A 20267-nucleotide genomic window follows, 5' to 3' on the forward strand; every position below is an offset into this window, starting at 1 on the left:
GGCTTTTGGGGGCTTGGGACGCCCCCTCAGGGGGCTGGGGGGACACTGGGAGGTACTGGGGGGCTACTGGGAGGTACTGGTGGGCACTGGGAGATACTGGAGGGGTTGCTACTGGGGGGGAGGGGCTACTGGGAGATACTGGGAGGGACTGGTGGGTACTGGGATGTGTCTGGGGGTGCTGGGAGATACGGGGGGTACTGGGATGTGTTTGGGGGGTACTGGGAGATACTGGGGTGCTACTGGGAGGTACTGGTATGTACTGGGATGTGTCTGGGGGGTGCTGCGAGATACTGGGGGGCTACTGGTGCATACTGGAAATGACTGGGATCCATCGGGGGGGCACTGGTGCATACTGGAAATGACTGGGATACATCAGGGGCACACTGGTGCATACTGGGGGGGCCACCACGACATACTGGGACATACTGGGAGCACTGGGACTTACTGGTTTTGCCCCCCCCCCCCAGGCCTTGCTGCACCCCTTTCTTCGGACCCCTGGAGCTGAGCCCCCCCCCTGGGGGGGTCCCCGGGCGCCCCCCCCCCAATTCCCGCCTCGACGCCCCCCTGCAGCCCGCGCTGCCCCCCACCCCTCCGCCCTGGCACCCATGGGACCCCCCCGTCCTGATGAACCCCCCCCCGGCGAGCCCCCCACCCCCGAGGACACCAAAAGAGAAGAAACGGCGAAAAAACGGCAAAAACGGCGAAGAAAAGCAGCGAAAATAGCGATTTTTACAAAAAAGACCCAAACCGGTGAATTTTGAAGGGCTGAAAATGCCGCCCGAGGGTGGAATTTGGGGATGAAAAGTCCCATTTGGAGGCTGCGAATGTCAGTTTGGGGGCAAAACGCCAGCTTTGGGGCTGAGAAGCTCAAGTTTGGGGCTGAAAATGCCATTTTTTGAGAGAAAACGGCAACTCAGAGGCAAAAACAGCAGTTTTGACCCCAAAACCACTGATCGGAGACGGAAAACGCGGCTTCGAGGTCAAAAATGGAACCTTTGAGGTCCAAACTCTGGAATTCGAGGCTGAAAAGCTGCGTTTTGGTACCAAAAGCGTGGGATTTGGGTCGAAAGGTGCTGAATTTGAGGCTGAAAACGTGAATTTTGTGAAAATGCCGATTTTGAGGCCGAAATCCCAACTCGAGGCTGAAAACGTTAAATTTGGGGCTGAAAACACAACATTGCGATTGGAAACGTCGAAATCCTGAATTTGGGGCTGAAAAGCCTGAATTTGGGGCAGAAAAGCCCGAATTTGGGGCCAGCGGTGCTGCATCGGAGGCTGAGGATCCACGTGGGACCAAAAATGCCAACTTTGAGCTCAAAATTCCAACCTTGAGGCCGGAATTTCCTGTGGTCCAGGTGAGGTCGGAGTCGTGTGAGGTAAGCACCTCAATTTGAGGCAAAAAATCGGCTTTTCGGGAGAAGGAATTGAAATTTTGGGGCTTGAAAACACCATTTCTGGGATAAAAAAAAAAAAATCAATTTTCCGTCAAAAAATTCCCGTTTTGGGTTCAAAAGCTGGAATTTTGAGGGTGAAAATCCCAACCCGGGACCGGAGCTGAGAATTTGGGGTCAAAAATCCTGGTTGTGAAATCGTGATCCTGATTTTTGAGGCCGAAACCCCCAATTGTGGAGTAAAAAATCCCAATTTGGGGTGGAACAAGCAAATTCTAGGGCAAAAAATGCCGATTTTGTGTCAAAAATTAGCAATTTTGTGCCTCAAATTTCTAAGGTAAGGGCTGAATCCCCAGTTTGGGAGCTTGAAACGGGAATTTTGCACTGAAACTGAAATTCGGGACTGAAAATGCTAAAATTTGGTGCCAAAATTCCTCGTTTGGGGCTGAAACCCCCCAAAATCCTAATTTTTGCACCAAAAATTAAGTTTTTGCCTAAAAATCAGAATTTGGGGCTGGAAGGAAAACGTTTCTCGGCAGAAAACTTCAATTTCATGTTGAAGGCTTCGTTTTAGGTCTAAAAATCCCAGAATTTGGGCCTGGAGGTCCCGAATTTGGGTCTGGAAACCCAAAAATTGGGTCTGGAAGTCCCGAATTTGGGTCTAAAACCCCCAGAATTTGGGTCTGGAAGTCCCGAATTTGGGTCTGGAAACCCAGAATTTGGGTCTGGAAGTCACGAATTTGGGTCTAAAACTCCCAGAATTTGGGTCTGGAGCCCCGAATTTGGGTCTGGAAGTCCCGAATTTGGGTCTAAAACTCCCCGAATTTGGGTCTGGAGGTCCCCGAATTTGGGTCTGGAAGCCCCGAATTTGGGTCTGGAGGTCCCGAATTTGGGTCTGGAAGTCCCGAATTTGGGTCTAAAACTCCCGAATTTGGGTCTGGAGGTCCCAAATTTGGGTCTGGAAACCCAGAATTTAAGTCTGTAGGTCCAAAATTTGGGTCTGCAAGTCCTGAATTTGGGTCTGAAAACCCCAAATTTGGGTCTAAAAAACGCAGACTTTGGGTCTAAACCTTTCCCAAATCGCTCCCCAAACCCCCAAATTTTACCCCAAACCCCCCAATTTTCCCCCCACCCCCCCCAGCTCCCCCCACCCTTTCCCTCTTCACATCCCAGCCCCCAAATCCCCCCCCCGGCCCCCAATTTTGGGTCCAAACCGCGCCGTTTTGGGGTGCCGCCGCCCCTTGCCCCCCCCCCGGGCAGGGCGGTGTTTACGTAGGCCCTACATTTTTGCCGGTTGGGGGGGGGGGTTGGGGGGTGCCCCCCCCCTGCATGTCACTGATAAGCCGGGTTCAAGGAAGGGGCCGGCGCCTTCCCCAAAATGAGGGGGGGGGCCAAAATAAAGGGGGGGGGCTTGAATTAAACAAAGGGGGGGGCGCAGAAGCTTTTTGACCCCCCTAAAAAATTTGGGGGGGCTCCCAGCGCCTCCCCCCGCACCCAAATTTTTTTTTTGGGCCCCCCCCTTTTAATTTTGGGCCCCCCCCCTTTAATTTTGGGCCCCCCCCCTTTATTTTTGGGCCCCCCCCCCCCGCCCAACCGCCGCCGGCCCCCGCCATCTGATAAGCCTTATCAGCACCCCGCAGCCCCTGGGCCGTTACCGCCCCGGGAGGGGGGGGGGGAGCTTTGTGGGAGGGGGGGGGGGGGGACGAGCCTCAAGCATCCTCCCCCCCCCCAAAAAAAATTAAAAAAAAAAAAAGGGGGGGGCCCCCAGCCCCTCCCCAAGGGAGGGGCCGCTCCATCCGTCCGACCGCGGCGACACGGTGCAGGTCAGTGCCCCCCCCCCCCGGAAAAATTTGGGGTTTTTTAATCCGGGGGGGGCACCCTTAGGTGCTAACGGTGCCCCCCCCCCCGTTTTTTTTTTCTCCCTGCAGGCCCCCGCGCGCCCCCCATGGAGTTCGTGGCGCTGGGGGGCCGGAGGGGGCCCCCCCCCAGTTTGCCGATGAGGCCGGAGCCTTTTTGGGGCTGGGGGGGGGCGATGCGACGGAGGGGGGGGGGGGCTGCTGGCTCCCTACACCCACACAGGTAAGGCCGGGACCCCCCCCCCAAAAAAAAAATCCTGATCCCAAAAATAATTCCTGACCCCCCCAGAAAAAATTCTGAGCCCCCCAAAAAAATCCTGGCCCCCCCCCCAAAATTCCTGACCCCCCCCCAAAAAAAAACGAGTCCCCCAAAAAAAAACTCCTGACCCCCCCTTAAAAAATCCTGACCCCCCCCAAAAAACTTCTTGACCCCCTTTTATTTTGTGCCCCCCCCTTTTTAATTTTGTGCCCCCCCCCCTTTCAATTTTATGCCCCCCCTTTAAGTTTTTGGCCCCCCTTTTATTTTTTTGCCCCCCCTTTTAATTTTTTACCCCCCCCTTTTAATTTTTTACCCCCCCTTTTAATTTTTGTGCCCCCCCTTCTAATTTTTTGTGCCCCCCCTTTAAGTTTTTGGCCCCCCCTTTAAGTTTTTTGCCCCCCCTTTTAATTTTTTGCCCCCCCTTTTAATATTTTACCCCCCCTTTTAATTTTTTGCGCCCCCCCTTTTAATTTTTTTCCCCTTCTTTTTAATTTTGTCCCCCCCCTTTTAATTTTTTTGCCCCCCCCTTTAAATTTTCTGCCCCCCCCTTTTACTATTTTGCCCCCCCTTTAATTTTGTGCCCCCCCCTTTTAATTTTATGCCCCCCCCTTCTAATTTTCTGCCCCCCCCCCCCCATTTTTTTGTGCCCCCCCCCAGGCCGCCTGTCCCTGGTGCCCTGGGCAGAGGGGGGGTCCCTGGGGGCCCCCCCCTGGGTGTCCCCCCCCGCCCCCGCCGACCCCCCCCGCTTCCTGGAGCTGCTGCAGCCCCCCCGGGGCAGCCCCCCCCCCCCGGGGCCCCTCCTGCCCCCCAGCGCCATCGCCACCCCCCCGCCCTGCGGTGAGTCACTGGGGATACTGGGAGGCACTGGGAGGGCACTGGGGGGGCACTGGGGGCTAATGGGAGGGGGCTGGGGGGCACTGGGAGGCACCGGGAGCTAACAGGAGGGCACTGGGGGGAACTGGTGGGCACTGGGAGGGCACTGGGGGCTAATGGGAGGGTACTGGTGGGCACTGGGAGGCACTGGGGGGCTACTGGGAGGGGGCTGGGGGGCACTGGGAGCTAACAGAGGGGAACTGGTGGGCACTGGGAGGGCACTGGGGGCTAATGGGAGGGGGCTGGGGGGCACTGGGTGGTACTGGTGGGCACTGGGGGAGCACTGGGGGTACTGGGAGGCTACTGGGAGGGCACTGGGGGATAATGGGAAGGGACTGGGAGGCACTGGGAGGGCACTGGGGGCTAATGGGGGAACACTGGGGGGTACTGGTGGGCACTGGGAGGCTACTGGGAGGGCACTGGGGGCTAATGGGAGGGTACTGGTGGGCACTGGGAGGGCACTGGGGAGCTACTGGGAGGGCACTGGGGGCTAATGGGAGGCACTGGGGGCTAATGGGAGGGTATTGGTGGGCACTGGGAGGCTACTGGGAGGGCACTGGGGGCTAATGGGAGGGCACTGGGAGGGTACTGGGGGGTACTGGTGGGCACTGGGGGCTAATGGGAGGGCACTGGGAGGCACTGGGTGGTACTGGTGGGTTCTGGGGGGGCACTGGGGGGGTACTGGTGGGCACTGGGAGGCTACTGGCAGGCACTGGGTGGTACTGGTGGGTTCTGGGTGGGCACTGGGAGGGTACTGGTGGGCACTGGGAGGCTACTGGGAGGGCACTGGGGGCTAATGGGAGGGGGCTGGGTGGCACTGGGAGGCTACTGGGATGTACTGGGGGGTACTGGTGGGCACTGGGAGGGCACTGGGGGGTACTGGTGGGCACTGGGGCATACTGGGGCACATGGTGCTGCAGGTTAGTGCGTACTGGGATGGACTGGGGGTAAACTGGTGTGTACTGGGGCCTGTTGGCATGCTTACTGGTACATACTGGTGGGTACTGGTGCGCGTGCTGGTTCCCAGCAGGGAGGTGGAGGTGCCAGCCTATGTAGATTTACAGGGGTCTGTACTGGTTTATACTGGTCCGTACTGGTCTGTATTGGCTTATACTGGTTTATAGTGGTGTATACTGGTTCTTACTGGTCTATACTGGTCCATACTGGGCAGAGAAATGAGTGCAAACCATGAGGCCACACACTGCGGGAACGCATCTGTGCCAGCCTGTGTAGACCTACACGGGTCTGTACTGGTTTATACTGGTCCGTACTGGTCTGTATTGGCCTATACTGGTTTATAGTGGTGTATACCGGTCGCTACTGGTCTATACTGGTCCATACTGGGCAGAGAAATGAGTGCAAACCATGAGGCCACACACTGCGGGGAGGCATCTGTGCCAGCCTGTGTAGACCTACACGGGTCTGTACTGGTTTATACTGGTCCGTACTGGTCTGTATTGGCCTATACTGGTTTATAGTGGTGTATACCGGTCCCTACTGGTCTATACTGGTCCATACTGGGCAGAGAAGCGAGCACAGTGTGGCCGCACGCTGCAGGGACACATCTGTGCCAGCCTGTATAGACCTATAGGGGTCCAAAGTGGTCCGTACTGGTTCATACTGGTTCATACTGGTTCATACTGGTTTGTACTGGTTTATACTGGTTTGTACTGGGCAGAGGCACGCGAGTGCGTCAACTGCGGGGCGACGGCGACGCCGCTGTGGCGGCGGGACGGGACCGGGCACTACCTGTGCAACGCCTGCGGGCTCTACCACCGCCTCAACGGCCACAACCGGCCCCTAATCCGCCCCAAAAAGCGCCTGGTGAGCCCCTAATCCCCCCTAATCCCCCCAATCCCTCTTAATCCCACTTAATCCCGCTTAATCCCTTCCCCAGACGCCCCCAATCCCCCCCAATCCCTTCCACAGACCCCCCTAATGCCCCCCAATACCAATAATTCCTTCCCAAGAGCTCCCTAATCCCGCCAAATCCCCCTTAATCCCCTTTAATCCCTACCCCAGACACCCCTAATCCCCCCTAATCCCTTCTCCAGACGCCCCCAATCCCCCCCAGTCCCTTCCACAGACCCCCCTAATGCCCCCCAATACCAATAATTCCTTCCCAAACCCTCCTAATCCCCCTTAATCCCCTTTAATCCCTACCCCAGACACCCCTAATCCCCCATAATCCCTTCTCCAGTCCCCCTTAATCCCCTCCTAGCCCCCTTTAATCCCCCTAATACCCCATAATCCCTCCTCCAGCCCCCTTTGCTGCCCTCCCAGCCCCCCTTAATCCCCCTTAATCCCCTCCCAGTCCCCCTTAATCCCCATAATCCCCCATAATCCCTCCTCCAGTCCCCCTTAATCCCCTCCCAGTCCCTCTTAATCCCCTTAACCCCCCATAATCCCTCCTCCAGGCCCCCTTAATCCCCTCCCAGTCCCTCTTAATCCCCTTAATCCCCCATAATCCCTCCTCCAGCGCCCTTTGCTGCCCTCCCAGCCCCCCTTAATCCCCCTTAATCCCCTCCCAGCCCCCCTTAATCCCCCTTAATCCCCCTTAATCCCCTCCCAGCCCCCCTTAATCCCCCTAATCCCCCATAATCCCTCTTCCAGCCCCCTTAATCCCCCCAATCCCCCCTAATCCCTCCTCCAGCCCCCTTCGCCGCCCTCCCACCCCCCTTTAATCCCTCCCCCGGCCCTCCCCCTCACCCCCCGTCCCCCCCTAACCCCTCCCCTCCCCCTTAATCCCCCTTAATCCCCGCTTAATCCCCCCCCCCCATCCCCCAGCTGGTCAGCAAGCGGGCGGGCACCGTGTGCAGCAACTGCCAGACCAGCACCACCACCCTGTGGCGCCGCAGCCCCCGCGGGGACCCCGTCTGCAACGCCTGCGGCCTCTACTACAAGCTGCACCGCGTGAGTTACCCCCCTGGGACCCCCCCCCAAAAAAAAAACACCCCCCCCTCCATAATCTCACTAATTTTTGCCCCCCCCGGGGTTATTTTTGGCAGGTGAACCGCCCCCTGACCATGCGCAAGGACGGCATCCAGACCCGCAACCGCAAGGTCTCGGCCAAGGCCAAAAAACGCCGGGGGGGCTCCGGGGGGGGCTCCGGGGTGGCAGCCATGGCGGGGGGGGGCACGGAGCCCGGATTAGCCCCCCCTGCCCCCCCCCCAGAAGACCCGGCCGCCCTCTACGCCCTCAGCCCCGTGGTGCTTTCGGGGCATTTTCTTCCCTTCGCCCCCCCCGGGCCGTTTTTGGGGGGGCCGGCGGCTGCCTATGGGCCCCCCCCCACCGCCCCAGGGCCTCCCCCCCCAGGGCTGAGCCCCCAGATTTGAAAAATGGGGGGGGGGAGCCCCCCAAAATACAGTTTTTTACGGCAAACGGAGCTGCTGAAACGCTTCTTGTGTGGTTTTTGGGGTGGGGGGGCGGTGAGCGACGTCCCTGGGGGGCTCTGAGCCCCCCCAGTAAAAAGGGGGGGCCCCAAAACCCGGCCCCCCCCCCCATTACCCCCCTATAATGCGCCTCTAGTCCCTTCCAAGATGGCGGCGCCCAGCAGGGCACGCCCAACATGGCGGCGCCCACCGCGGCACGCCCAAGATGGCGGCGCCCAGCGCGCCGCACCCAACATGGCGGCCCAAACCACGCCCCGCTATTGGCGGCGCCCCGCTGCTAGCCCCGCCCACCCTTTAACCACACCCAACCGCGCGTCGCGCCGGCCGTGACGTCATCAGTGCGCGCCCGGCGGCAGCGGCGCACGGGGCTGCAGGTGAGCGCGGCCGCTCCGGCCCCCGCCCCCCCCCCCGTTTCCCCGCCCCCCCCCGGTTTCTCCGCCCCCCCCGGAGCCCCCCCCGCGCCCCCGGCTCCCCCCCCCCCCCCGTTAAACCCCCCCCCCGTGCCCCTCCCCCGCCCCTCCCTAACCCGTTGCCCCCCTCAGGCCCCCCCCCCGCGCGGCGCTAGAGCCCCGCCCCCGGTTGCCATGGTGAGGAGGGGCGGGGCCGAGCGCGGGGGGGTGGGCGTGGTTTGCGGGGGGTGGGCGGGGCTTAAGGGTGGCTGGGGTGGGTTGGAGGGGGGTGGGCGGGGCTTGGAGGAAGGGGCGTGGTCTGTGGGGGTGGGCGGGGCTTAGAGGTAGCTGGTGGGGATCCAGGGGTGTGGGCGGGGGCTGGCGGGGGTGGGCGGGGCTCAGAAGCGATGGGCGGGGCTTCGTGGATGGGGGGCGTGGGTTGAAGGCAGCAGGGAGTGGGAGGTGGGCGGGGTCTAGAACTAGTGGGTGTGGCCTAAAGATGGTGGGTGGGGCTTGAGAGCAGTTTGAGGCTTGTGGGCGGGGCTTGAGAGCTGTGGGCGGGGCCTGATTGCGACAGGTGGGGCTTGAATGAAGTGGGCGTGGCTTTGAGGGCAGTGGGCGGGGCTTTAAGGGAAGGTGGTGGTGGTTTGAGGCTTGTGGGCGGGGTTTGATGGCGATGGGCGGGGCCTAATGGCGATGGGCGGGCTGGACGGCGGTGGGCGGGGCTTACTGGATGTGGGCGGTGCCTGACGAAGCTCCGCCCAGGGCCGGGCGGGGGCGCCGCGCCCCCCCCCCAGCGGGGGGGGCTCCCCGAGGCCAAGAGGCGGGGCCGGGCCCGCAGCCGGCGGGAGGGGCTGGAGGCGGAGCTTCAGCACCTGGTAGGCGGGGCCTTGGGGGGCAGGGGGCGGGGCCTTTGGGGAAGGGGGCGGGGTTTTGGAGGCAGGGGGCGGGGCTTGGGGGTTCCCCAGCAGGGAGGGGGGAACGTTGGGGGGGGGGGCTGGGGTCTCTTTTGGGGGGGGGTTATGGGGTCCTTGGGGGGGGGGCTGTGGGTTATGGGGTCATTTTGGGGGGTTTTGGGTCTTGGGGAGGGGCTCTGGGGTCTTTGGGGCCCCTTTGGGGAGAGGTTTTTATGGGGGGGCTGTGGATTTTTGGGCTCATTTTGGGGGATTTGGGGTCTTGGGGGGGGGCTCTGGGGTCTTTTGGGTCCCTTTTCTGGGGGGTTAGGGGGGTCCTTGGGGGGGGGACTGGTTTTTGGGGTCACTTTGGGGGGTCTGGGGTCTTTGGGGGGGGGTCTGGGGTCTTTGAGGTCCCTTTGTGGGGGGGGGCTTGGGGGGGGCACCCAGGTCTGGGGCTCTTTTCCCCCTAAAACCCGTAACCCCTGGGGTCGAGCCCTAAAAAATGGGGTCGGGGGGGGGGTGGGGGGGCATCACCCCAAGCCCCCCACCCCCTTTTTTGGGACCCCCACCCTAAAATTTCCCCCCCCACACATGGCAGGAGCTGGGCGCGGGAGGCGGCGGCCCCCACGGGGACGGGGCTGGTGCAGGCCGAGGAGCTGGGCGAGAGGTGAGAAATTTGGGGGGGGGGCACCCCAAAAAACGGTGGGGGGCACCCCCTAACCCTATAGAGGGGGGGGGCATCCCCTATAGAGAAAAAAGACCCCAAAACCGTGCCCCCCCCCCCCAGGGATGCCCCATGGACGGAGCTGGCTCAGCGCTGCGTGCGCGTGGAGGTGAGATTTTGGGGGGGGTCCCCGAATTTTTGGGGGGGTTTCCCCAAATTTTTGGGGTCTCCCAAGTTCTGGGCCCCCCCCCCCGAGGGTGTTTTTTTATGGGGGGGGGTCCTCACGCTGTGGTTTTAGGGCCGGGCGGCCACCGACGAGGAGCTGCTGCTGGTGCCCAGAGTGGGGGCTTTTGGGGGGGGACTGGGGGGGATTTTGGGGGATTTGGGGGGATTTAGGGTTTTTTTTGGGGGGGTTGGGGGGATTAGGGGGGTTTTTGGGGGGATTTGGGGGGATATAGGGTTTTTTTTTGGGGGGTTGGGGGGGATAAGAGGGGATTTTGGGGGGGTTTGGGGGGATTTAGGGTTTTGGGGGGGGGGATAAGAGGGGATTTGGGGGGATTTAGGGTTTTTTGGGGGGGGGGTGGGGGGGATAAGAGGGGATTTGGGGGGATTTAGGGTTTTTTTGGGGTGGTTGGGGGGGGATAAGAGGGGATTAGGGGGGGATTTTGGGGGGTTTGGGGGGATTTAGGGGTTTTGGGGGGGCTTGGGGGGATAAGAGGGGTTTTGGGGGTATTTGGGGAGATTTAGGGTTTTTTGGGGGGGCTTGGGGGGATAAGAGGGGATTTGGGGGGGTTTTGGGGGATTTGGGGGGATTTAGTTTTTTTTGGGGGGGGGTTGGGGGGGATATGGAGGGGTTGGAGGGGCTTTTGGGGGGATTTGGGGGAATTTAGGGTTTTTTGGGGGGGTTGGGGGGGATAAGAGGGGATTTGGGGGGGGTTTGGGGGGAATTTGGGGGGGTTGGGGGGGATATGGGGGGGGGGTTGGGGGGCATTTGGGGGGATTTAGGGGTTTTTTTGGGGGGTTGGGGGGATTTAGGGGGTTTTAGAGGGGTTGGGGGGGATATGGGGGTGTTGGGGGAATTTGGGGGGGGGAGGGGGGGGGCATGGGGGGGGGTGAAGAGGCCGAGGGGATTTGGGGGGGGGTCTCTGAGGCTGTTTTGGGGTCCCCCAGCCCCGAGGACGAGCGGAGCCCGGGGGCGCCGCCCCCCCCCCAGCACCCGGTGGGTCCAGGGGGGGCTTTGGGGGGGGGTCTATGGGGTCCTGGGGGATTTTGGGGGGGGTCTATAGGGTCCTGGGGGATTTGGGGGGGGTCTATAGGGTCCCCAGGGGATTTGGGGGGGGTCTATAGGGTCCCCAAGGGATTTGGGGGGGTCTATGGGGTCCCAGGGTATTTTGGGGGGGTCTATAGGGTCCCTAGGGTATTTTGGGGGGGTCTATAGGGTCCCCAAGGGATTTGGGGGGGGGTCTATAGGGTCCCAGGGTATTTAGGGGGGGTCTATAGGATCCCTAAATTGGGCTTAGGGGGGGATTGGGGGGGGTCTATAGGGTTCCTATGGGGTCTCTGGGTCCGGGGGGGTTTCTATAGGGTCCCTGGGGGTTGTATAGGGTCCCGGGGGGGGGTCTCTGGTTTTGGGGGGGGTCTATAGGGTCCCAGGGGGGTTATGGGGGGGGTCCGTGTGTCCCAAGGGGGTCCCCGAGGAGCTGCAGGTGGGCTCTATAGGGTCTCGGGGGGGGGGTTAAAGGGTCCCTATAGAAACTGGGGGTTGTGGGGGGGTCCCGGGGGGGTCCCCTATATATGTGCCCCCCCCCCAGGACCCCTCCCGCCGGGCTGTGGGGTCGCTGCTGGCGCTGCTGGGCCGGGCGCTGAGTGGGGACGTCCGCAACGGGCTGGCGCTGCTGCCCCCCTATGGATCCTATAGGTACCTGGGGGGCTATCGGGGCTGGGGGGGGGGCTATAGGGGCCGTGGGGGGGGCGGGTGAGGCGCTGTAAGGTCCCTATAGGGCACTATAGGGTCTCTATGGCGTACATAGGGTCTCCATAGGGTCTCTGTAGGGTACATAGGGTCTCCATAGGGTGCTATAGGGTCTTTATAGAGTGCGTACGGTGTCTGTAGGGTGCCATAGGGTCTCTATAGGGTGCATAGGGTGTCTATAGGGCGCTATAGGGTCTCTGTAGAGTGCTATATGGTCTCTATTGGGTCCCTAGAGTGTCTCTATAGGTTACATAGGGTCTCCATAGGGTCTCTATAGGGAGCTATAGGGTCTTTATAGGGTACATAGAATCTCTATAGGGCTCTATAGGGTCTTTATAGGGTACATAGGGTCTCCATAGGGTGTCTATAGAGCCCTATAGAGTCTCTATAGGGCACTATAGGGTCTCTATAGGGTACATAGGGTCTTCAGAGGGTGTCTGTTGGGCACTATAGGGTCTCTATAGGGTGCTACGAAGTCTCTATAGGGTGCGTAGAGTTTCTATAGGGTGCCATAGGGTCTCTATAGGGTGCTATAGGGTACATACGGCCTCTATAGGGTCTCTATAGGGCACTATAGGATCTCTATAGGGCCCATAGGGTCTCCATAGGGCCTCTATAGGGTGCATAGTGTGTCTATAGGGTGCCATAGGGGCCCTATAGGGTCTCTATAGGCACTATAGGGTCTCTATAGGGTGCCGATCTCCCCCACAGCCCCCCTGTGGATGCTGTCGCCATCGCAGCCCGGGCGGCCCAGAAGCACCCAGGGGTGCAGCGGTGAGGGGGGGGTCCTGGGGGGGGGGGGTATGGGGGGCGTATGGGGTGGGGGGGGGTCCTGGGGGGGGGGGTATGGGGGATGTGGGGGTCCTGGGGGGGATATAGGGGGGGTATGGGGGATATGGGGGGGTATGGGGTGAGGGGGGGTCCTGGGGGGGGCAGTTTGGGGTGGGGGGGGGGGTTATGGGGGGGTTATGGGGCTATAGGGGGCTATGGGGGATATAGGGGAGGCTCCTTGGGGGGTTATGGGGTCGGGGGGGTGACACTGGGGGTGCCGCCCCCCCCCTTTTTTACCACCTTTTTACCCCCCCCCCCCCCCCAAATTTCAGCGTCCTCATCGTGGATTGGTGCGCGCCGCCCGGCCGCCCCACCCCCCGCCTGTTCCAGGACGACCCCAGGTGGGTTACTGGGAGCACTGGGAGCACTGGGAGGGGGCTCCCAGTAACCCCCCCCCCACACCCTCACCACCCCCCCCCCCCCCACCCTATAGCGTCCTCTATTTTGGGGTGCACTGGGGCTCGGAGCCCCCCCCCAGCGTCGGCACCGGCCGGGGCGAGGGCTTCACCGTCGAGCTGCGCTGGGAGGAGGTATGGATCCTATAGGGGACGGGGGGGGGCTATGGGGGCTATAGAGACCCTATAGCGCCTATAGGGGACCGGGGGGGCGCTATAGGGGTGGGAGGAGCATCCTATAGGGGTTCTATAGGGGTGGGAGCATCCTATAAGGGTTTTTATAGGGGTAGAAACATTCTATAGGGGGTTCTATAGGGGCAGGAACATGCTATAGAGGTTCCTATAGGGGTGGGAGCATTCTAGAGGAGTTTTTATGGGGGCAGGAACGTTCTATAGGGGGTTTTATAGGGGCAGGAACATGCTATAGGGATTTCTATAGGGGTGGGAGCGTCCTATAGGGGTTCTATAGGGGGTTCTATAGGGGCAGGAGCATCCTATAGGGGTTTCTATAAGGTTGGGAACATCCTATAGGGGTTCTTATGGGGGAAGAAATGTTTTATAGGGGTTTCTATAGGGGTGGGAACATTTTATAGGAGTTTCTATAGGGACAGAAACGTTATATACGTTCTATAGGGGGTTTGTATAGGGGTGGGAGCATCCTATAGGGGTTCTTATGGGGGCAGGAACATTCTATAGGTGGTTATATAGGGGCAGGAACATTCTATAGGGGCTTGTACGTGGGTGAAAGCATCCTATAGGGGTTTTTATAGGGGTAGAAACACTCTATAGGGGGTTCTATAGGGGCAGGAACATCCCATAGGGCTTTCTATAGGGGCAGGAGCATTCTATAGGGGGTTTTATAGGGTGAGAACATCCTATAGGGGGTTTCTGTAGGGGTGGGAGCATCCTATAGGGGTTTTTATAGGGGTAGAAACATTCTATAGGGGGTTCTATAGGGGTTTGGGGGGCTCTATAGGGGTTCAGGGGCTCTATAGGGGTTGGGGGGTTCTATAGGGGTTTGGGTTAGGCTCTATAGGGTTTGGAGGGGCTCTATAGGGTTTGGGGGGGTTTATAGGGGCTCAGGGGTTCTATAGGGGTTTGGGGGGCTCTATAGGGGTTTGGGGGGGCTCTATAGGGGACTGACAGTGCCCCCCCCAGCCCAGCCCGACCGACGGCGACTACGCGGCCGCGTTCCTCCAGCTCCTGCTGCCCATCGCCCTGGAGGTGAGGGGGGTTTTTTTGGGGGGGTTTTGGGTTTTTTGGGGGGTCCTGGGGGTCTTGGGGGGGTCCCAAGGAGTTTTAGGGGGGGTCCCGGGGGGTTTTTGGGGGGGTTCGGCCATGCAGATGTCGCCCCCCCCCCCCCCCAGTTCCAGCCCCAGCTCGTCCTGGTCAACGCCGCCGTCGACGCCGCCCTGGGGGACCCGGAGGTAATGGGGGGGGGGATATAGGGGAGGGGGGATATAGGGTGGGGGGTATAGGGGGGGATATAGGGGCCAGGGGGCATGGAGGGGGGTTTGGGGGGGTTGGGGGCACCGTGGGGTCCCCCCTCGTGTCTTTTTGGGGGGGTGTGGGGAGCCTATGGGGCGTTCTGGGGTGGTTTAGAGACCCTATAGATGCTTTTGGGGTGGTATAGAGACCCTATAGATCCCCTTGGGGTGATATAGAGACCCTATAGATCCCTTTGGGGTGGTGTGGAGACCATATAGCTATCTCTGGGGTGGTACAGAGATCTTATAGATCGCTCTGGGGTGGTGTGGAGACCCTATAGATAGTTCTGGGGTGATACAGAGATCCTATAGATCCTTCTGGACTGGTATAGAAACCCTATATATTTCTCTGGGGTGATACAGAGACCCTATAGATCTCTCCGGGGCGGTGTGGAGACCCTATAGATATTTCTGGGGTGGTATAGTGACCCTATAGATTCTTCTGGGGGGCTATAGAGACCTTAAAGATCCCTTTGGGGTGGTATGGACACCCTATAGATCCCTCTGGGGTGCTTAAGGGGGTGGGTGTAGGGGTAAAAAGGCCGTATGGGCTTTTTTGGGGTGGATTAGGGGCTGGGGGGGTGGTATAGGGGCCATATGGGCTCTTTTGGGGTCGTTTAGGGGCTGTGGGGGGGAGGTATAGAATCCATATGGCCTTTTTGGGATGGTTTAGGGGACGTACGGAGCTTCCTGGGCTGGTACAGCGGGTGTTTGGGGTGGGGGGGGTGAGCGTCCCTGTAGGACCCTATAGGGTCCCACTATAGGGGCCCTGAGGGGGGGTCCGTGCCCCCCTCCCTGGTGCTATAGGTGCCCCCCAGGGCCGCGTGGGGGTCTCCCCCGACGGCATCGCGCTGCTGACCCACCTGCTGGCCGCGCTGGCGGGGGGGTGCCTGCTCCTCGCCCTCCAGGTAAGACCCTATAGCCCCTATAGGCCCTATAGGGGCTCCCGGGGGGGTCTTGGGGGGGGCCACATGCCATTTGGGGGACCTATGGGGGCCACCCCGCCCGCCACGCTTTATAGGGGCGCCGCACGTGAGCTTTGGGGTGTCTGTGGGTGCTATAGGGGCTGTATAGGGGATGTCGGGGGGGGGGCTATAGGGTCTGTAGGGGAATCACAGAGGGTTGGGGGCGGGGGGGAGCTCACAATCCCCCTGGGGGGGCTTCATGGTGCTGGGAGGCTCCATGGGGTACTTATAGGGGAGGTATAAGGGGTCTGAGGGTGGGAGGAGGGGTATAGGGGGGGTATGGGGGCTATAGGGGGTGTGGGGGGGGTGTAAAAGGGGTGAGGGGGGGGGGGCGATTTATGGTTGGGGGGGGTATAGGGGCACTACAGGAGGTGTCCCGGAGCATTAGGGGGTGCTGGGGGGAGCGCAGGGTCCATAGGGACCCCCCTGACGCCCCCCACCCCCCCCTCTCCCCACAGGGGGGGGTCCCAGGCGGGAGCGGTGCCGGGGGGGCTCAGCGCCATCCTGCGCACGCTGCTGGGGGACCCCGGGGACCCCCCCGGGCCCATGACCCCCACCCCCAGGTGAGGGGGGGGAGCTGGGTGGGGAGGGGGGGAGGGTAAGGGCGTTTTGGGGCGGTTTTGGGGTTTGGGGGGCTGGAGGGGTTTGGGGGTAATTTGGGGAGGTTGAGGGGGTCACGGGTGGGGGGGTTTGGGGGGTTGGGGGGGTCAGGGAAGTTTTAGGGTGCCCCCCCCTAACACAACTTTCCCCCCCCCTCCTCCCACAGCGGCCTGGGCAGCATCGCCCGCACCTTAGAGACCTACCGCAAGTACTGGAGCGGCCTGCGCTGCGGTGAGTCCATAAAAAGTTGGGAAAAAAACCCTAAACAGCCCAAAAAAACACTGGGGGTGCCCTTTAATGCCCCAAAATATTGTTGGGGGCTTTTAGGGGGCCCCAACTCCCCCCCGGGAGGGTTTGAGGAATTCTGCAGGCCTGGTTGCTAGGGTGCCCCTTGGGTTGCTAGGGCGGCCATCTTGGTTGCTAGGCAGCCATCTTGGTCGCTATGGCAGCCATCTTGGTTGCTAAGTGGCCATTTTGGTCGCTAGGGTGGCCATCTTGGTTGCTAGGCGGCCATCTTGGTTGCTAAGCGGCCATCTTGGTTGCTAGGGAGGCCATCTTGGTTGCTAAGTGGCCATCTTGGTTGCTAGGGAGGCCATCTTGGTTGCTAGGGAGGCCATCTTGGTAGCTAGGGAGGCCATCTTGGTAGCTAGGGAGGCCATCTTGGTTGCTAAGCGGCCATCTTGGTAGCTAGGGAGGCCATCTTGGTTGCTGGGGAGGCCATCTTGGTAGCTAGGGAGGCCATCTTGGTAGCTAGGGCGGCCATGTTGGTTGCTAGGGAGGCCATCTTGGTTGCTAGGGAGGCCATCTTGGTTGCTAAGTGGCCATCTTGGTAGCTAGGGAGGCCATCTTGGTTGTTATGGTGGCCATCTTGGTTGCTAGGGTAGCCATTCTGAGAGCCTAAGTTTGCCCCCCCCCCCCCCCAGAGCCGGATGTGGAGGATGAGCCGGAGGATGAGGAGGGTGAGGAAGAGCGCGAGGAGCTGGAGGACGAGGAGGAGACCCCGGGGGGCGACGAGGGCTCGGAGAGCGACGATGACCCCGACCCCCCCTTGGAGCCGCCGGGGGGGGGTGAGGGGCAGCCCCCCACCACCCGCACGGGGCTGCTGTACGACGAGAGGATGGAGGAGCACTGCAACCCCTGGGACAGGTCGGGGGGGGCACTGAGGGGGGGTCTGGGCATGGGGGGGGGCATTGGGACATGGCAGGGGGGGTCACTGGGTATTTGGGGGGGCGCTGGATATTTATTGGGGGGTGCTGGGCATTGGGGGGGGCACTGGGTATTTGGGGGGGGGCTGGACATGCTGGGGGGCCCACTGGGCATGCTGGGGGGGCGCTGGCTATTTGGGGGGCTCTGGATGTGGTGGTGGGGGCCCTGGGTATTTGGGGGGGGTCCTGGATATTTGGGGGGGGCGCAGGGCATGGTGGGGGGCACTGGGTATTTGGGGGGTCCTGGATATTTGGGGGGTGCTGGGTATTTGGGGGGGCTCTGGATGTGCTGGGGGGGCACTGGATATTTGGGGGGGTCCTGGATATTTGGGGGGGGGCACCGCCCAACATATGGGGGGGTCTCCATGCCCATTTGGGGTGGGGGCACTCCCCATTTTGCCCCCTTCCCCCTCTACACAAACCATTGGGGTTTCCTCTCATCCCACTACATAACAACCCGACCCCCCCCCCAGTTTCTATACTGGGGGGGTGGGGGTGTAGGGGGGGTGCTGACCGTGCCCCCCCCGCCCCCCCCCCTCGCAGCCAGCACCCCGAGGCCCCTCAGCGGGTGGCGCGGGTGCTGCAGCGCCTGCGGGACCTGGGCCTGGCCCGGCGCTGCCTCCACCTCCCCGCCCGCCCCGCGCGGCGCCCCCAGCTCCTCGCCTGCCACACGTGAGCCCCCCCACCCCAATATCCCCCCCCGACCCCATTATCCTCCCCCCCGACCCCAATTTCCCTCCTTTTCGCACCGTTTTTCTCTCCGCGCCCCCAATTTCTCTCCTTTTCACCCCGATTTTCTGTCCTTTTCATCCCCAGTTTCTCTCTTTTTCACCCCGTTTTTCTCTCCTTTTCACCCTGTTTTTCTCTCCGCACCCCCAATTTCTCTCCTTTTCACCCCCTTATCCCCCCAACCCCAATCTCTCTCCTTTTCACCCCGTTTTTATCTCCTTTTCACCTCCGATTTCTCTCCTTTTCACCCCATTTTTCTCTCTGCACCCCCAATTTCTCTCCTTTTCACCCCCAATTTCTCTCCTTTTCACCGTTTCTCTCTCCTTTTCACCCCCAGTTTCTCTCCTTTTCACCCCGTTTTTCTCCGCACCCGCAATTTCTCTCCTTTTCACCCCATTTTCTCTCCACACCCAATTTCACTCCTTTCCGCCCCATTTTCTCTCCTTTTCACCCCTAACTTCTCCTGTTTTCACCCATTTTTTCTCCCTCAATTCCTCCCCTTTTCACCCCATTTTTCTCTCCGCCCCCAATTTCTCTCCTTTTCGCCTCGTTGTTTTTCTCTCTGCCCCCAATTCCTCCTTTTTTCACCCCGTTTTTCCTCTCCGCCCCCAATTCCTCCTTTTTTCACCCCGTTTTCTCTCTCCGCTCCAATTCCTCCTTTTTTCACCCCGTTTTCTCTCTCCGCCCCCAATTCCTCCCCTTTTCACCCCGATTTTTCTCTCCGCCCCCAATTTCTCTCCTTTTCACCCCTTATCCCACCCCAACCCCAATATCTCCCTTTTCACCCCGTTTTCTCTCTCCGCCCCCAATTCCTCCTTTTTTCACCCCGTTTTTTCCCCCCACCCCCCAGGAAGGCTCACGTGGCGGCGCTGGCGGCCACGGCGGGGCTGGGGGGGCCGCGGGAGCTGCGGGGGGCGGCCGCCCGCTACAACTCCGTCTTCTTCTGCCCCCGCTCCTACGCCTGCGCCCGCCTGGCCGCCGGCACCGCCTGCGCCGCCGTCACCGCCGTGCTGCGGGGACAGGTAGGGGGGGCTTCGGGGGGGGATTTGGGGGGGTTGGAGGGGATTTGGGAGGGGTTGGGGGGGGTTTAGGGGGATTTGGAGGGATTTGGGGGGGTTTTAGGGGGATTTGGGGGGGGTTGAGGGGGGTTGAGGGGGGTTTAGGGGGGTTTGGGGGGGTTGGAGGGTGTAGGGGGGATGTAGGGGGGGCTGTGGGGGGTTATGAGGGGGCTGGGAGGGGATTTGGGGGGGTTTGGGGGGATTTGGGGGGGGTTGGGGGGGTTTAGGGGATTTGGGGGGATTGGGGGGCACGGAGGGGTATGGGGGTGTATGGGGCAGATGTGGGGGGGTTTGGGGTGGATATGGGGGGGTTGGGGAGGGATAGGGGGGTGTATGGGGGGTGTAGGAGGGGATATGGGGGGCTGCATGGGGGTGTAGGGGGCTGGGGGGGCTGTGTGGGGGGCTACATGTGGTTATGGGGGACTGTAGGGGGCGATGTGGGGGCTCTGGGGGTTTCTAGGGCCTGTACAGACCCCATACCGACCCCATACTGCCCCCTTACCCCAAATTTGTGCCCCCCCCCCAGGTGCAGAAACGCCCTGGGCCGTGGTGCGCCCCCCCGGGCACCACGCTCGCCCGGGCCCGCCGGGGGCTTCTGCCTCTTCAACAACGTGGCCGTGGCCGCCCGGCACGCCCAGCGCCTGGCCGGGGGGGCCCTCAGGTACCGGGGGGGGGCTTAAAAAGGGGGTGGGGGCACCCCAGAAACCCCCCCCGGGGGATTTAGGGCCCCCCTGAACCGAGGCGAACCGCAGGGTGCTGATCGTGGACTGGGACGTGCACCACGGGGACGGCACCCAGCAGATCTTTGAGGACGACCCCAGGTTTTTTAATGGGGGGGGGCGTTAAAAAGGGGTGGGGGAGGTCGTGGAGGGGTGGGGAGTGGGGTGTTGGGGTGGGATTAGGGGTTATAGAGTGGGATTATGGGTGTTCAGGGGGGATTATGTGTGTTTGGGAGGGGGATTATGGGTGTTTAAGGGGGATTATGGGTTTGGGAGGGATTGTGGACATTGGGGGGGGTATTTATAGGTTGGGGGGGTCTTGGCAGGACAGGGGACAGGGTGTTGGGGTGGGATTAGGGGTTATAGAGTGGGATTATGGGTGTTCTGGTGGGATTACGGGTGTTTTGGAGGGGGATTAATGGGTGTTTGGGAGGAATTATGGGCATTGGGGGGGGAATTTATAGGGTGGGGGGGTCCTGGCGGGGTGGGGAGCAGGGTATTGAGTGGGATTAGGGGTTTTAGAGGGGGATTATGGGTTTTCAGGGGAGATTACGGGTGTTTTGGAGGGGGATTATGGGATTTTGGG

General features: G+C 61.1%; 2 protein-coding genes and 1 long non-coding RNA gene across 3 annotated transcripts; all 3 read left to right on the top strand.

Moving 5' to 3' along the window:
- Positions 1–1365: 1365 nt before the first annotated feature.
- LOC311429475 lies at positions 1366–2330 on the top strand. The gene is made up of 2 exons (XR_014688265.1): positions 1366–2228; positions 2272–2330. It is a non-coding gene; the product is annotated as an uncharacterized lncRNA (long non-coding RNA).
- Positions 2331–3321: 991 nt separating this feature from the next.
- On the top strand, positions 3322–7764 carry LOC311429474 (erythroid transcription factor-like). The gene is given in 7 exon segments (XM_084540549.1): positions 3322–3349; positions 3352–3434; positions 3437–3470; positions 4164–4343; positions 6058–6203; positions 7167–7292; positions 7388–7764. Coding segments are annotated over 7 exon segments (909 nt in total). The 5' UTR covers positions 3322–3336; the 3' UTR covers positions 7715–7764.
- A 154-nt stretch (positions 7765–7918) lies between these two features.
- Positions 7919–19106, top strand: LOC311429473 (histone deacetylase 6-like; the record flags this gene model as incomplete). Its single annotated transcript, XM_084540548.1, has 18 exons — positions 7919–8097; positions 9655–9723; positions 9844–9889; positions 10019–10054; positions 10886–10939; positions 11532–11638; positions 12404–12466; positions 12796–12864; positions 12957–13053; positions 14077–14142; positions 14286–14345; positions 15224–15312; positions 15829–15933; positions 16137–16201; positions 16894–17116; positions 17719–17847; positions 18755–18926; positions 19089–19106. 18 exons carry the CDS (start codon positions 7919–7921, stop codon positions 19104–19106), a joined length of 1647 nt encoding a protein of 548 aa, XP_084396674.1.
- Positions 19107–20267: the final 1161 nt, after the last annotated feature.

This window comes from Aythya ferina, assembly GCF_964211825.1.
Source record: "Aythya ferina genome assembly, contig: HAP1_SCAFFOLD_1202, whole genome shotgun sequence".
Classification (NCBI taxonomy): domain Eukaryota; kingdom Metazoa; phylum Chordata; class Aves; order Anseriformes; family Anatidae; genus Aythya; species Aythya ferina.